General features: G+C 38.1%; 1 protein-coding gene across 4 annotated transcripts in view; it reads right to left on the bottom strand.

Moving 5' to 3' along the window:
- The window catches only part of DYM (dymeclin), a 373,371-nt gene that overhangs the window by 63,653 nt on the left and 291,767 nt on the right, over positions 1-17,951 (bottom strand). For 2 of the 4 annotated variants that reach the window (XM_067699137.1, XM_067699138.1), the window contains 2 exons: positions 15,051-15,233; positions 2,553-2,666 (listed from right to left, as the gene is read on the bottom strand). In XM_067699137.1, the coding sequence (XP_067555238.1) occupies positions 2,553-2,666; positions 15,051-15,233 (297 nt within the window). The remainder of the gene's footprint in view (positions 1-2,552; positions 2,667-15,050; positions 15,234-17,951) is intronic. The other 2 variants (XM_067699139.1, XM_067699140.1) reach the window with 1 other exon arrangement.

Here is a 17,951-nt window from a genome sequence, read left to right as displayed (position 1 = left end):
TGAGAGTGTGGGGATACATCCTGACCATGAAATTGGGGTTTAAAAAGGCAGTGTAGGGTATGGGAGGCAGGGAAGTAATAGGAGGCTGCATCTGGGGAGAGAAAGCACAAAGAGGAATGGGGATGAAAGCACAAAAGAACATGGCAATGACCAATGATGAGAACATACGACATTAGGTTTAAGCTTGCCACAAGGTTCCATCAACACTGAGCAAGTCTTTCTCAAGCATCTGCTCTGTGACAGTGTTGCTGTAAGTGCTTGGACACATAGTAAGCAAAGGTCCCTGCCCTTTCAGGGCTCACAGTCTAGCAGGAGGAAACAGACAGTGAACAATCAGCGTAATATAATAAATAACAAAATGATCTAGGGTACTAGGATGTGATAAATGCTCTGGAAAATACAGAAAAGGTAGAACAGCTTGAGGGGGTCTGGGAGCATCTGTGAGGATGTGGGGGGAGAAAGTCTTACAGAGAATGGTCCGGGCAAACCTTTAGCAAAAAAAAAAAAAAAAAAAAAAAGAGGCGAGAGAATTAGGCATGCTTATTCAGAGCAGAGTCCTAAGCAGTAGGAACAACTACTAAAAAGGTCCAAAGCCAGGAGGATGCCAAGCATGTTGAAGAAATAATGAAAAGAACAAAGCAGCTAGAGCTGTGTGAACAAGGGGAGAGGAACAGGAGGTAAACAGGATGCTGGGGGTGGGGAGGTACAGTGAAATGGGAAACCAGTGCAAGAGGAGAGACACGATGGGGTTTCAGTTTTGCTTTTTTTTTTTGCGGTACGCGGCCCTCTCACTGCTGTGGGCTCTCCCGTTGCGGAGCACAGGCTCCGGACGCGCAGGATCAGCGGCCATGGCTCACGGGCCCAGACGCTCCACGGCATGTGGGATCTTCCCGGACCGGGGCACGAACCAGCGTCCCCTGCATCGGCAGGCGGACTCTCAACCACTGCGCCACCAGGGAAGCCCTATGCTGGCTCTTTGATCTCATCAAAATCCCCCTTCCCTTGACTCCTCTGCATTATCCTTTCCTTATGGTTTCTTGATAGCTCCACTTCTTTCTTGACTAGCTTAAACACCACGATCCATCAGTTCCTATGAGTTGCCAGTCTAATCATCATGGATTTTTGTACTGGTTAACATGGTAGAGTTCAAATAAATTTGAAACAGTGAGAAAAAACCCGAAAGACCTCAGATGTCTTACTTTAGGTAAGAAAGGAAATAATATGAATTCTCTACACTTCAGGAATTGTCAGGAAAAGAGAGTAAAGTCAAAGCTGGAGGGTCTGGTGAACCGCAATCAGGTTTTATGCTATAGCCACATGGTGGTGCCATTTTAGCTGATAAGCAGAAACCCCTCCTTTGCTCAGCACTGCGTGAACTGCACGGCTGTTTACGGACAGTGGAACTTCTGCAAGTGATTATGACTAATGTGCTGTTGCTTTATAAACTGTTATTATAACTGAAAATATTTTCATATCCTACAATGTTCATTAAGCAGCGGTTCTAGTGATAGTGCTGAAAAACACAGCCCCCAAACAGTAACTTTGGAACAGAAGCTAGTTCTGATAAAACATGAAGAAGGCCAAACAGTCACTATGACACCCTGTGTGCTGTTCATTTAGGAACGAGCACTCTAAAAACATGAGAGGTAATGAAGGAAAAAATTAAAAGAAGTATTAAGGTAAAAATAGGCGACAGTGCTGTCCATTCACGCATCTTCCCCCAGATATCCCCCTTACATATTTTCCTACGGGAAAATTAGTCTTGAAGTATGAGTTTTACATCATGAGATCACTTAGAAACATATCTGACACACAAATGTAAATGCCTCCTCAAAATACAATATTTCCCCTACCTCCTCCATGAAGTGATCCTCTTCTACAGCTACTCCCAGGCACACAGTAAACAGTGTGGTGATTACGAGCGTGGACTTTGGAGCCAGATGGCCTGGGTGTGAATCTCCTAGTTTCCTAATTTTCTAATTATATGGCTTTGGGTTAATTACTTAACCTCTCTGTGCACCAGATTCCTCATCTGAAAATTAGGATGATAACACTACTTACCGTCAAAGGGCTGTTGTGAGGATTGGTCAGGTTAATATATGTAAGACACTTAGAACCTCCCAAAAGCACTGAGAAAACACTATGTAAATATTAGCTACTGTTGTAGTGATCATCATCGCCATCACCACCACCACCATCTTCCCATCAACCCTTGATGATACTTACAAGCCTGTATTTATTTCACTGGGTTAAAAAAGTAAGGTGCTCCTTTATTCACAGTATATCTATGAATTACTCATAGTATATACAGTGGTTACTCATAGGCTATGCAGTGGTTGTGAAGACGGTCCTCTTGCTATTTCTTCTAGAAGACTGTCAGAATCCTTCACCACAGTTCTGTGTGTCAATATACAGTAGAGTAGGCAGCGCAAGTTTAGAGAGCCTTTTCCAGTGCAAGTGCTGGGTAAGTGGTATGATTCTGAATAGAGCCCACTCAGACACTAATATTTACATCAAGTGATACAACAGTATGTTTCTTCCCCCAGTCTTACCTTCAGCCTGTCCTTGGGCAGTGCGACGACTCCTTGCTTGATGATTTCCAGAACCCGTTCCACTGACAGCTCAGCTCCAGCTTGTAGCAACCTCGAGCTAAAGAAGGTGATCACCTGGAATGTAAAGTGTTATTTTTTTAAATAAGTAGATGTATGAGAGGTATTTTCAGTAGATGCCTTTCTCACATGGTAGTCAAAGGATCATCGTTCCATTTCTTCGAGTGGCCTGGCTTTCAATTCACTAGCTCTCCTAAATAAGTCCTCTGTATAAAGGGTTTGATGGCTGAATCAGAGCCAACCCCTGAATATTCAGGGTTGATGATGCATTCTGTGAATTATGCAGGCTCCTGAATTCTGCACTTCCTTGTGCTGCCTCACCTTGCATTCATATTTCATTTAGAGAGCAGCACCCATCAGAAGGTAGGAAGAGAAAGCTAAAGCTTAATATCTGTTAACATTGAGGCTTAATAGTAGTTGTCCAGAAAAAGTCTTAGTAAGAAAGAAATTTGAAGCTAATGGCTAAAATGATGTTTTGGGGATTACTTATCAATTTAATTTATCCACAACACTCTTACCTCTGAGCACCAGGGATAATCAACAGCAAGCTGTAATTTTTTGGTTTCATGTCACAGCACAGCCTGAACTATGTAGCAAGGTGCTAACACAGTAACATTTGGAAATCACACTGTCTCTTAACACTTGTCATTAAAAACTAAAAGACTGTCATCATTTTTTAGGAAATCACTTAAAAACCACAATGTCAATAAATCAAGAAGACCATAAGTCACTTTTTATTCAAGAGACTATACACTATAGACAAGTGTTTATAGTCAGAGATGCCTGCAAAAATATAAAAATTTGTTTCTTAAAAAGTTGAGTATTTCCATTTACATGTTTTCTATTTTATAGGTAAATTATTTTAAGTTAACTAAGAGTTATTTCCAAACAGTTTTCTAGATTTTCTTTCAAGATTACTCTCCTAAATATTAATTGTTCAAATGTACAATAACTTTTCTCCTAACCATTCTAGTGGAAGGTGCATGATATGACATAAATGCCACTGAAATAGATTTATTCTGGAAAGTAGAGACCCAGCTGGAGCCAGAACCCTAACAAGCTTGTGCCTTGAAGGACTGTGGCAACGAGCAAAAACAAAGGCAGCCAATGCCTGGTTACACTGCTGTTGATTCCAAATAAATCATTTCTTTATCTCAGGCAGTTTGCTGGCACCAGCTCCTTTGCAAGTTGCTTATTTTGTCCATGACAGGTTGGTTTTCAACATGTGCCTATGGGTCTTGTTTTTTCCAAGTCAGATTTTAAGCTCTCTGGGATAAAATTTTGTTCACAAGAGTTTAGACACAGCAGGTACTATAACTGATTTTCATAAATTGTAATTAAGTCTCTTTTTATTTATTTATTTTTGGCTGCACTGGGTCTTCGTTGCTGCGCGCAGACTTTCTCTACTTGCGGCGAGCAGGAGCTACTCTTTGTTGTGGTGCACGGGCTTATCATTGCAGTGGCTTCTCGTTGCGGAACACGGGCTCTAGGCACGTGGGCTTCATAGTTGTGGCACATGGGATCATCTGGCTCGCGGGCTGGGCTCTAGAGCTCAGGCTCAGTAGTTGTGGCACACAGGCTTAGTTGCTCCGTGGCATGTGGGATCTTCCCGGACCAGGGATCGAACCCATGTACCTTGCATTGGCAGGTGGATTCTTAACCACTGCACCACCAGGGAAGTCCCTCTTTTTATTTTTAAATGGACATTTTATACGTGTAAAATAAGTAAATTCTGTGAAAATATTTTTTGAATTTTGGCTGTACCTGAAGTTTTTGTGTTTTACTTAAGATACCGATGATACCCTTGACAACCTATTCAGTGGAAGGAATAATTAGAGAATTTACAAAGGAAATAGATGATACTTTTTGTCTGCAAGAAAGATGCAATGTGTACAGCAACTGAAATTCAATAAAAGGGAAATAAAAGAGAAAGATGCAAGGTAATAACTGGGGGACAAGACTCTGATCAAACGTATAATTAAATGGATTTAAGACATCATGGTAGTGTACACTACAAAATACTCAAAGTCAGAGGCCTAGTTTGGGTCCTGCCTGTGACACTTACTAACCATGTGACTTGTAAGATGCTCAACTTCTTCCAGATGTAGAATTGTGCAGTGGTTTGGAGCACTTATCAGGTGTCAGATTGCTTGCATTTAAATCCCAGCTCTCCTTATAAACTTAGGCAAGTTATTTAACATCTCCATGCCTGAGCTTCCTGATCTATAAATGAAGAAAAATAAAATGCCTGCCTCATGGGGTTGTTCTTAGAATTAAGTTAATACTTGCAGAGCACAAAGAACGATGCCTGGCACATGGTAAGTGCTCACAAAATGTCAGTAACTATGATTGTCATTAGGTGTATCTCAGTATCTTTGTTTATAAAATGAAAAAGTTGCCCCATCTACTGCATAGGAAACAATCATAATACATGTAAAAGTAGTCTGTTAAGGATGAAACCCATGAATGTTAGTACCCCACCAATGTATCCAATCAATAACATTTCTTTGTAGTTATATGTCTATATTCCTGATTTTATGCCTGATATAGGCGAAAAGTTTGTAAGAACTGAGTTTGGTGGCACAGGTCATCTCACCCAAACCAGTCAGGACTATCAAGTGAAATCTACTGAAAGTAAATTTTAGGAAAGCCTGCAGGTTAAAACCTACATGATCACCATTAGTTTAATACATTACTGAGGGTCAACTAACAACTCTTTTCTCTTTTTACTTGATGAATTTATGTACAACTTTTCCCAAGAAATTTATATTAATTGTATTATTTTCAGAAAAATTAAACTTAGTACCAGATTGAGGAAGTTTTCATAGTTTGCTTAGGTTGCACAGGTTGCTTCCATATCTTGGCAGTCATAAATAATGCTGCTCTGTACACTGGCGTGCATGTATCTTTTTGAATTAGCGTTTTTGTTTTTTTCAGACACATATGCAGGAGTGGAATTGCTGGGTCATATGGTAGTTCTATTTTTCGTTTTTTTGAGGAAACTCCATACTGCAGATATTGAACTATCCTTGCATCCCTGGGATAATCCCACTTGATCATGGTGTATGATTCTTTTAATATATTGTTGAATTCAGTTTGCTAATATCTTATTGAGGATTTTTGCATCTATGGTCATCAGTGATATTGGCTGTAATTTTCTTTTTTTGTGATGCCTTTGGTTTTGGTATCAGGGTGATGATGCCTCACAGAATGAGTTCAGAAGTGTTCCTTCTTCTGCAATTTTTGGGAATAGTTTGTGAAAGACAGGTGTTAATTCTTCTCTAAATGTTTGGTAGAATTCACCTGTGAAGCCATCTGGTCCTGGATTTTTGTTTGTTGAGAGCTTTAAAATGACCGATTCAATTTCATTACTTGTAATTGGTCTGTTCATATTTTCTATTTCTTCCCGGTTCAGTTTTGGGACACTGTGCATTTCTAGAAATTTGCCCATTTCTTCTAGGTTGTCCATTTTATTGGCATACAGTTGTTTGCAGTAATCTCTTACGATCCTTTGTATTTTTGTGGTATCAGTTGTAACTTCTCCTTTTTTGTTTCTGATTTTATTGATTTGGGCCCTCTCTCTTTTTTTCTTGGTGAGTCTGGCTAAAGGTTTATCAATTTTGTTTATCTTTTCAAGGAATCAACTTTCAGTTTCACTGATCTTTTCTATTTTTTTCAGTCTCTATCTCATTTATTTCCACTCTGATCTTTATGATTTCTTTCCTTCTACTAACTTTGGGTTTTGTTTGTTCTTCATTCTCTAATTCCTTTAGGTGTAAGGTGAGGTTGGTTGTTTGAGATTTTTCTTGTTTTCTGAAGTAGGCTTGTATTGCTATAATCTTCCCTCTTAGAACTGCATTTGCTGTTCCATAGATTTTGGATCATTGTGTTTCCATTTTCATTTGTCTCCAGGATTAAAAAAAATTTCCTCTTTCATTTCTTCAGTGACCCTTTGGTTGTTCAGTAGCATATTGTTTAGCCTCCACGTGTCTGGGTTTTTTGCATTTTTTTTTCTTCTTGTAGTTGATTTCAAGTCTCACAGCACTGTGGTTGGAAAAGATGCTTGATATGGTTTCAATTTTCTTAAATTTACTGACAGTCGTTCTGTGGCCTAGTGTGTGGTCTACCCTGGAGAATGTTCAACGTGCACTTGAAAAGAATGTGTATCTTGCTGCTTGTGGATGAAATATTCTCTATATATCTATTAAGTTTATTTGATCTAATGTGCCGCTTAAGGCCAGTGTTTCCTTACTGATTTTGTATCTGGATGATATGTCCATTGATGTAAGTGGGGCTGCACAAGGTGATCTGAAGGTGAACAGATGACCCCTGCAAATGCCGTGGGTTATATTATAGCAACAGAACTCTGAGCTTAGAGAACCCAAATCTCTTATAATGGTCAGTAAAAGTGTCTACCTTTTGCTCCCAAGGGAGACAAAGACATGCTCCCATCTTTACCCCATCTGATCCCAGGTATCTGCACAACTCATTTTCTACCTCCTTCAAGTTTGAGCTCAAATGTACCTTCTCAGAGAGGTCTTCTCTGACTGCACTCTTTAAATTTGCAATATCCCAACCCTATTCCAAATAGCGCTCATTATTCCTCTTTCTTCTTTTTTGGCATTTTGGCATAAGCAACTAGGTAGATACTGATGTCATTTACAGAGCTAAGGAAGACTGCAGAAGAAAAAACAGATTCATTTTGTGTTCGATTTTTTTTTGAAGAAAATAATGAATTCTCATTTAACCTTGTTCAACATTTGTGGGACCGTTGTATAGGCAACTGAATGAGCTAGTTTGGAGCTCAATTAAGAACGGTCAGGTCTGGAACTACAGAAAACCTAGTGTAAATTTTACACTGCCAAGAGATAAAAATAGTTCTTGCCTTTACCATACCACAAAACTATTGTTGTTCAATGTCTCTGTCCTATACTTATATTCAGCCATGAAATTTCTTTCACGCCCTCTCTTGTTTGGTGTGGTATTTCTATTTTGTCCTGTTGCTTAATTCAGCCAGATCATATCATCTTATGAGTTAGAATGGAGGGTTATGTACAAGTGGCTAACAGTAATTTGGCTACCTGAAAAGCACATGTCTAACTCCTTCGGCAGAAGTTAAAAGTACTCCAAGGTTAGTCACTCCTGTCTCAGACATTCAACATTGCTTAATGTCTTAATGAAAAACATCAACTCTCAACTCCCTGTCAGCTAAAAATAACAGTAGATTCATAGTCTCCTCTACCAACATTTTTCAAGGTTAACTCCCTGAAAGAAGAAATAGCAAAGGTTTGCTTAAGCCAAGATTTCAGAAGCATTTAGGGGAGGGAAGGAGAAGGTAAAGTGCTGAAAGAGGCAAAAGTAGAGATGTTATTTATATCTTTCTCACGGTATTCTTTTCAAAATATGTAAAAAAGAGTTTAAAATGATTTTGAATGAATCTCCAGTGTGTCCAACACTATTTTAGATGATAGTATTCAACAAAAAGTTGTTGGAAAATCTGCTCATTTGGAATCTTATTTAGGTTTAGCCAAGTGAATGCTGAAAATATGGAGTTTATAATGAGAAGATCTGGATTCAAGGCTGAGTGATTTACTAGCTAAGTGACCTTGAGCCAACCATTTCACCTCTGAATACTTGCTCTGCCTCCTTCACAAGGATAATTTAAGGGTCAAATGACATAGGGCGTATGCAAATTACCCTCAATGATAAAGCCCTACGCAAACATGTGATCACTATTTAAGAGGATTTTTTTTTTTTTTTGGTCTTGCTGCATGGCTTATGGGATCTTAGTTCCCTGACCAGGAATCGAACCCAGGCTCCGGCAGTGAAAGTGCCAAGTCCTAACCACTGGATGGCCAGGGAATTCCCTAAGAGGAATGATTCTTAGGTGGGGATCTGTGTTAAAATCACCTGGGAAGGCTTCTCTCAGCCTGCTGGTTTCCTTATCTGTAAAGTGGGATAACAATAACTAATTTACTGGTTTAAGAAGAATAAATGAGTAATATTATGTAAAGGTACTTAGCCTCATTCCCAGCACTTAGTAGGGACTCGAACTTGTTTAGGCATATATTTATCTAGCTTTAAGAACTACACAACAGCACACAGTCAAATGTTTACCCAGAGACTGCATTTTTCACGAATACAGTTGGAGTGTCAGTAAGTGGCCAATTACTGACAAGGACAGGAAAGTGAGCACTGGATATAAATCCAGTTTAACACCCTGCTTTTATTTCCATGTGGTGATATACTGTGAGAAAAACAAGTGAGGTCCTTTCTATTTCCTCATCTTTACTCTAATTTTCACCTCTTCCAAAGGAGACTAAGTTTCAAATGGACGTAGTTTAAATCCTTTGCGTGGTTCTTGTGTGTCCTTTCAAAAAATAATATGGTCCTTCAGGGTTATTTTTAAGGATGTCAACAGCCTGGTTACTAAGAAAAGAACATCACTTTCACCACGGGTGGAGTAAAGACTGATTTGACATTATTAGAAGTGAACTTGAAGGAGAAAGTAAATTTCCAGGTTTGTTTTCAGATGTTTTCAGGCAGTGAATACGCAAACCAATGAGAAGCTGTAGGAACGTTTAGTGAATGCGGATAGTAGTCAGGCATGATGACTACAAACAAGGGTTTTATTATCAAACTGCCTCGGTTTGAGTTCTGGCTCTATCACTTTCTGAATATGTGATCACAAGCAAATTAAATCTTTCTAAGTTGGTTTCTTTAACTGTAATTGAAAATAAAAATGAAATATACCTCAAAGTTTGTTTTTTAATGAAGATTAAGAGAGATCATGCACGTAAATGCTTAGCAAGTATGCAATAAAAGCTAGCAACGCTAATGATGAGATGAATAGAAAAGGAGCAAATGGTTTTTGATGTGGTTTAAACATTTAAAACTAAATAATCCAAACAATGTATTACAACATGATAATTTATCATCTATTACAGTTATGACCACGGAAAAAAGAAACTTTGGTTAGTCTTTTATCAGAAACAAAAAGAAAAAAATGCACTATTATGAAAAGAGGTATTGGTAATTAAAGAGAAAACATTTCCAATACACTGCAGGTATGGATTATCTGACATATATTGTGCACAGTTCAGGTGACTATCCAGAGAAAGAAAGGTAGAATGAGTGAGTGAGAGAGAAGGGGGAGGAGGACGAATGGAGGGAGGGAGGAAGGAAGGAAGGAAAGGGTAAAAGGAGAAAAAAGACAGGAAGGAATGAAGAAAGAAACTGAAATCAGAGAGGTCCAGAGAAAGGCAAAAGAGACAAGGGGTAGGGGTTTGCCATAAGGGCAGACTAAAACGATTAGGATGACGCAGGTTAGAAATATGAAAGCTAAAAAAGGATGTATTGGATAGTTCTATAATTCAAACATCTGGATAAACCTTGGGAAAACCAGGATATCCTCCATCCTGGAATGTGAAAGAGATACATTTATAAGTATTATAAGAAGATATTATTTTAGCACTTCAGTGCTCTTTCCTGAGTGGTATTCTTAGACCGAATTAGACATCGAGAGGCTCAAGAATATAATAGCGGTTCTGTTTACTTTGTATACACTTGAAATTTTTCATAATAAAAAGTTTTAAAAATTAAAAAAAAGCGTTTCCCCGGTGGTGCAGTGGTTGAGAGTCTGCCTGCCGATGCAGGGGACGCGGGTTCGTGCCCCGGTCCGGGAAGATCCCACATGCCGCGGTGCGGCTGGGCCTGTGAGCCATGGCTGCTGAGCCTGCGCGTCCGGAGCCTGTGCTCTGCAACGGGAGAGGCCACAACAGTGAGAGGCCCGCGTACCGCAAAAAAAAATAAATAAATAGAAAAAAAGAGTGTAATAGGCCACACTGGGCATAAGATTAATTTAAAAGGACAGAAGGCCAGGAAAAAGAGCATGCCAACAGCACAGCCCCAGGCTTTTGTTTTCCCTGGGAATACTCACAGCAGTATCGGGGCTGGTCTTTGGACCCTCAACTGATAGCTCCAATGTGAGAGAATGAGACTACCATGGACAGATCCAATAGCCACCCTAGCTTAGAAGCCATGTCCCAAACAGAAACCAATACCCCTTGTGATAGTCTCAGCTTCTAGGTCCCTGAAAAGGACATGCTTGGTTATGAATTTTTTCACTCAGGGAAGCCCAAAGCTATAGTCCTTTCAGTCCAGACTCAACTTACCATTCAAATGTCATTCTATCATATTCTCATTTTATTACAGCAGTATTACCTAGTAACATGGCTGACATTCCACCTTCATCAGATTTCCAAGGAACAGAGCTAAAAGCAGCTTAACCCAAGGCCAATTTCCCATGTAAAAGAGAAAAGGGTTTTGTTGAACCTTTCCTCACATGCACAGTGAATCTTAATCTCAGTATCCTACTCCCCAAAATGGTACAAGCAAGAAACTAGAAATGAATGTGGACAAATCCATGAACAGGCTGGCTAGAAATGGCTTATTTTATTTTTTATTTTAAAAAAATTTTTGGCCGCACTGCACGGCTTGCAGGGTCTTAGTTGACTACCTCGTTGTCAAAAAGCATCTAGCCAACAGAAAAAGGTAGAAATAAGCTCTGATGGATGTCCCTTGGGCATTCATTTATTTCATAATCTTGTTACCACTACTTATCAATTTTAAAAGGAGGCGCTTTTCCCATTAAACAAGAAGGACATGGGGCCAGAGAAGAAATATTTGAGAAGCAGCTTGAGGATGCTCTCACACATCCTAAATATCAACAAATCTACATGGGAGTACTGGTTCATAACGGTGAGAATTTAATTAAAGAATATAAATGTCAAGTCTAACTCTAAGATATAAACATGCTCATTTGAAATGATGTTTCTGCTTTATCCTAACTGCAAAGATGACAATAGTACCCAGCTGCCCCAGTTCTGTTAATGAAATTTAAATAATACTGATAGTGGTTTAGGAAAATGACAAGAGTGTGTGTGGCAAAGTAATTTGCTATAGCTGCAACCATTAGGTATATAGTTGAGGCGACTTAAGGAAAGCTCATGAAAACGCTAATTAAACTGACAGCAAAGAGGGTTTTTTGTTTTGTTTTGTTTTGTTTTTAACATATTTATTGGAGTATAATGGCTTTACATGGTTGTGTTAGTTTCTGCTATATAACAAAGTGAATCAGCTATACGTATACATATACTCCCATAGGCCCTCCCTCTTGTGTCTCCCTCCCACCCTCCCTATCCCACCCCTCTAGGTAGTCACAAAGCACCTAGCTGATCTCCCTGTGCCATGTGGCTGCTTCCCACTAGCTATCTGTTTTACATTTGGTAGTGTACATATGTCCATGCTACTCTCTCTCTCACTTCGTCCCAGCTTACCCTTCCCCCTCCAATGTCCTCAAGTCCATTCTCTACAACTGCATCTTTATTCCTGTCCTGCCCCTAGGTTCTTCAGAACCATTTTTTTTTTTTAAGATTCCATATATATGTGTTAGCATATGGTATTTTCTCTTTCTGACTTACTTTACTCTGTATGACAGACTCTAGGTCCATCCACCTCACTACAAATAACTCAATTTCGTTTCTTTTTATTGCTGAGTAACATTCCATTGTATATATGTACCACATCTTTATCCATTCATCTGTCGATGGACACTTAGGTTGCTTCCATTTCCTTGCTATTGTAAATAGAGCTGCAATGAACATTGTGGTACACGACTGTTTTGGAATTATGGTTTTCTCAGGGTATATGCAGAGTAGTGGGATTGCTGGGTCATATGGTAGTTCTATTTTTAGTTTTTTAAGGAACCTCCATGCTGTTCTCCATAGCGGCTGTATCAATTTACATTCCCACCAACAGTGCAGGAGGGTTCGCTTTTCTCCACACCCTCTCCAGCATTTACTGTTTGTAGATTTTTTGATGTTGGCCATTCTGACTGGTGTGAGGTGATACCTCACTGTAGTTTTGATTTGCATTTCTCTAATGATTACTGATGTTGAGCATCCTTTCATGCTGACAGCAAAGAGTTTTAATTTTTATTTCTGTTTACCTGCAATCATTACACAGCAGTGATATGGAGCAAATCAATGAACAGATCTGCAATAGTATACATACTTGTAGTTAAACTCATGTAATTGTGTGGGTTCCAGAGTATTCAGCAGTTTACAGAACTATGTGTTAAGAGTCTGGAATGGGAGCCTGGTTATAGTTCAAAGCTGATTTCAATTAAGTACTGAACAAGTACACAGGACTCTATTGGGATGAGCAAAAATTAACCTACTTGGGTAAACTGGCTTAATGAGAATGGATAGAGATGTTCTGAAGTATCTTAAATTTGATCAGAGTCCATGCGTCCATTTATGTATTGCTGTTATCCTGAAAGAAGACGGGGAATTTTCACTTCAGAGGTCACTCTCACCCTCTCTTCCCCACCCCCAATTTTACCCAGCCTCTCTCTACCTCAGCTTTTAAAACCCTCACAGATGGGCTTACGGACCCCAGGCAGGAGCCTGGAGGACTCTTAATATGATGACACTGATCAGGCCAAAAATAAGACTTAGTGATATTGACAGGAGGGGGCTCAAAAGGAAATGGCCATCTAATAGGAGTTTCATAGAGAGGAAATAGCAGGAGACAGAGAGAGAGAGAGACAACCGGGAAGAAATAATTAAAATGAACATTTGAAAGTTCCGAGCTTGAGCCTCTAGACTCAAAGGACTCTCCAAGCGCCAAGTACAATTGACCAAGGCCCAGCAAACAATGAAATTTCAGGACACAATAACAGGGAGATCCCAAAAGCTTCCCAAGACAGCAGGTCATATGTAAAAAGAGAAGAAAAACATTTTCAGACATGAGAAACTAAAAGATAAAAAACCTACCTCACATACACCCTTTCCCCAGAAAGCTACTGTAGTACATGCTCCACCAACATGAAGCAGTAAACCAAGAAAGAAGGACTCACAGGAGCCAAGGCCAACCAACGGAAACAGGTGAAGGAAATTCCCAGGAAGACGCTGCAGCTGGGCAGGAGAACCAGCGTACAACCTGGTTGGAGCTGGAAGCAGCTCTCCAAGAAAAGAATGGAACTGAGAATTTGATGTTCGACTATGTTGAGAGGAGCTTTAGAGTTACATCAGAAAGTCTGTATTTGTGTTAGTGACTGGATATTTGCAAAACATAACCAAGAAAGGCCTAGAATCCAGAACATACAAAGAATCTACACACAGATAAATAACTCAGTAGAAAAAACTGGCAAAAGACTTGAATTTGCTTCAGAAAAGAGGAAATCCAAATTAAAACTATAATGAGATGTTACTACAAAACTGATCAAACTAAGTGTTCACGAGGATGTGAAGCAACAGGAATCTTATACACCACCAGCTGAAGAGTAAAATGACAGCACTCCAAGGGAAACGGTTTGGTACGATACATGTTATGCAGCGAATCCACTATGAGGTGTACACCCTGGAGGAAGGCATGTACATGTGCTTACTTATGATGGAAATTATACATTCATACTTGTGCAATAATTAAATTATTAAAAATCTTCCTAAATGTAAGTAACACAAGGACAGGGATAGTGGCTCTTCTGTTTCCTCTTGTGCACTATGAATCTCATTAGCTATGCAAGAAATTTTTGTGGAATCAAACTGAACTGGGAAACACTAATACAACAATAGAAAGTTTAGCAGAAAAACCTTTTTAAAAAGGACAGGAGGTGAAAGTTCATAGACCTGTGAAAAATGTTCAATCACACTAATAATGAAAGAAATAAAAACTAAAAACAATAATGAAATACCATTTTTGATATAAAAGGACAAAATTAAAATAATTATAATAAAGCTGTAAAAGTATAGTGAGATGCATCCTCTCATACATCACTTGTAGAAGTATAAGATGACACACAGATGCATTAATTGTACAATATTTCTGGAAAGCAATTTGACATGGGTTGCGTCTTGAAAATACTGATCCCTCTGACAGCAAAAACTAGTACAATTCCAGTTTTAAGACTACTTCAAAAATAGAACTAAAAAAAGGTGAGATACGATGTATTTACAAACTGATAATTATAAATTAATACAAAATATGAGAAATAACTAAATGAGCAATAATGGGATAAGAGTTAATATATTTTAGGACCTCCATAATACAGGTTATACAAATACTAAAATGTGAGATTTTCAAAGAATTGATGATATCACAGAAAAATGTTAATAATGTTAAGTAAAAACGGCAGAATACAGAACTATATAAAGTATGATCTCAATTTTACTAAATATATATGCGTGCGTGTACATATATGTCTGTATATAATACATACACATACGGAAGGTGACAACTGTTATAGCAGAATAGACAGCAGATAGAATTAACGTTCAAGAGACTAATTATTGCAGTTTTTTTTATCAAGGTTTGTTAAACTTTCTCTACTTTAATATTTAAAAAAGAATCATAATAAATATCTCCATTTACACTTACCAGATCAATATTTTGCATGATATCCTGAAATGAAGGATGTGTTCGAAATTGTTCAAAGAGATCTCGTTTGTAAAGAAGTGCATACACCAAATTTGGATTGTGATGAAGAGAATTTGTCAGGCAGGAGTTGATGATCTCTAACATCATTCGAATCACTTCTTCGATGACATTTAGGTCTTGTGCCTGATAAAGAAAGAAAATCCCCATATAGAGTCTGTGTTTTTTTCCTTGACACAGAATTAATTAGAATGAGGACAACTGCTTTGCAATTCAAACAGCATTGGAAAGACCATGCAAAAGAGCTCTTCAAGATTACTTCTGTCAAGAATTTTTACAATTAAGTTTATCAGTTACCAAAGGATTTAAAATCTGTTGAACTTAGTATGGTGATAATTATAAATTTCACATAATAAATTATAGACTTGCCAATCTAGAAGGAAATTTGGAGCTTATTCAGTCCTTTGATTAATAGATCCTAATTTGTACTCTTATCACTGTATCACGCTAAATCATTAGACTTGCACAGTACAAAGTGGTGGTAGGGTCTTACCAATTCCAAGAAAAGTGTCTAATTCAGAATATGACCTCATTTTTCTGCACTGTCATTTCAACGTCCATATTTACAGATAAAGAGCCTACTGTTTTGTTTCTGCTTCCTCAGAGTCAATAGCCTTTGGGAATCTGAATGTGAAATAGTTATAAGAGCAAAACTCAAAGTAAGCAATCAATATCTCCCTTGAAAGAAAGAACAATGGAAAGCAAAAACACAGGTGAATACAACACTTTCCTTCTCCTCTTGAGTTTTCTAAATTATGTTTGACAGCTGAAGCAGAAATTATAACACTGTCTGATGTGGTTCTCAATGGATGTAAAGGAACACCTAAGACAATTACATTATAAACCAGGGAGAGCAAAGGGATTTAAAGAGGGGAAGGTTTCTACATCTCACTTGAACTGGTAAAATGTCAACACGACTAGACTGTGGTAAGTTATGTATGTAAATGCCTAGAGTGAATTTATACAAGGAGATAGTACACACAAAAATACTACTGATATGTCAAAATGGGATTCTAAAAAAATGTTCAAGTATCCACAGGAAGGCAGTCAAATAAGACAGATGAGAAACAAGGAACAAACAGAAAGCAGAAAGTAAAATAGGCAGACTTAAGTTCTAACATATCAATTATTAAATTAATTGTATACAGTATAAATACAATAATTAAAACCCAAAGAATGGCAGAGTGGATAAAAAACACATGACCCAACTATACGCAATCTATAAGAAACTTCAAATATAAAACTCACTTTAAATAAAGTTAGATAGAAAGTAAAAGAATGGAAAAAGATATAACATGCAAATATTAATCTAAAGAAAGTAGGGATGGCTATATTAATATCTGATAAAGTACACTTCACTTCAAAGACTGTATGGCCTACAAAATAAAAAATACTAGCTGGTGCCTTACAGAAAAGTTTACCACCCCTGGTCTAGCAGACAAAAAGGTATACTTGTTTCCATACAATTTACCTCCACCTACATTGTTTTAACCATAATGTCCAGCATTCAATCAAAATTTATGAGATAAACAAAAAGCAAGTAAAAACAATCCATGTCCAAGAGACAAAAGTAATCAGCAGACCCAGAGATACACAGATACTGAAAATATCAAATAGGGAATTTAAAAGAATTATGATATACAAAATCTACTATGAGTCTATAATATGCTTGCATTGATGGGGAATTTTAGCAGAGTTGAAAACTGTAAGAGGGAACTTCTCTGGTGGTGCAGTGGTTAAGAATCTGCCTGCCAATGCAGGAGACACGGGTTCGAGCCCTGGTCTGGGAAGATCTCACATGCCACAGAGCAACTAAGCTTGTGTGCCACAACTACTGAAGCCTGTGTGCTCTAGGGCTCATGTGCTACAACTACTGAGCCCACTTGCTGCAACTACTGAAGCCCGTGCACCTACAGCCCATACTCCACAACAAGAGAAGCCACCACAATGAGAAGCCTGCGCACCGCAACGAAGAGTATCCCCCCACTCACGACAACTAGAGAAAGCTCACATGCAGCAACGAAGACCCCATGTGGCCAAAAATAAAATTTAAAAATTACAAAAAAAAAACAACTATAAGAAAGTAACACGTGGAAATGTTAGAATTAAAAAAAAAAGGTAATAGCAGTAAAGAATATCTAGATAGGTTCAACAGTAGACTTGAAAGAATCTTTTAGAGATAATGGCTGAGCATTTTTTTAAAATAACAAAAGAATCAAACAACAGATACAAGAAGCTCAGAATAACTCCAAAGTATTCCCTAAACAACCCCCCCACCCATACAACAAAAAACCACACAACTAGATGCATCATATTCAAACTACTGAAGACCAAAGAGAAAGAGAAAATCTTGAAGGCAGCCCAAGGAAAAAACAGATTAAATACAGAGGCACAAAGCTAAGAATTACAGTAGACCCCTCATGAGAAATTATGCAAGCCAATCTAAATGAAGCAGCATCAATAAAGTGTTGAAATAAAGGTCAAGCAAGAATGCTATCACTAGCAAAAATATCTTTCAAATAGGAAGGTAAGATAAATACTTTCTCAGACTAAAAAAAGTTGAGATAATGTATTACTTGTACACCCACACTATAAGAAATGTTAAAGGAATTTCTTCAGACAGGAGGAATATGAAACTAGACAGAACTGTAGATCTACACAAGGAAATAAAGACATTTTTATTTTAAATCATTCTAAAGGAAAACTGATTCCAGAAACAAAACAGTAACAATGTATTATAGGTTTATATGTGTAAAACATGTAAAATTTATCAAAATGTCCTTCTACTAATGGGCATCCAATTTATTTTGTTTCCTTGTTTCCATAAACAAGGCTGCAATAAGC

This window comes from Pseudorca crassidens, chromosome 12 (genome assembly GCF_039906515.1).
Source record: "Pseudorca crassidens isolate mPseCra1 chromosome 12, mPseCra1.hap1, whole genome shotgun sequence".
Taxonomy (NCBI): Eukaryota; Metazoa; Chordata; class Mammalia; order Artiodactyla; family Delphinidae; genus Pseudorca; species Pseudorca crassidens.
The sequence above is the reverse complement of the archived record's forward strand: the minus strand, read 5'-3'. Positions and strand labels throughout refer to the sequence as shown.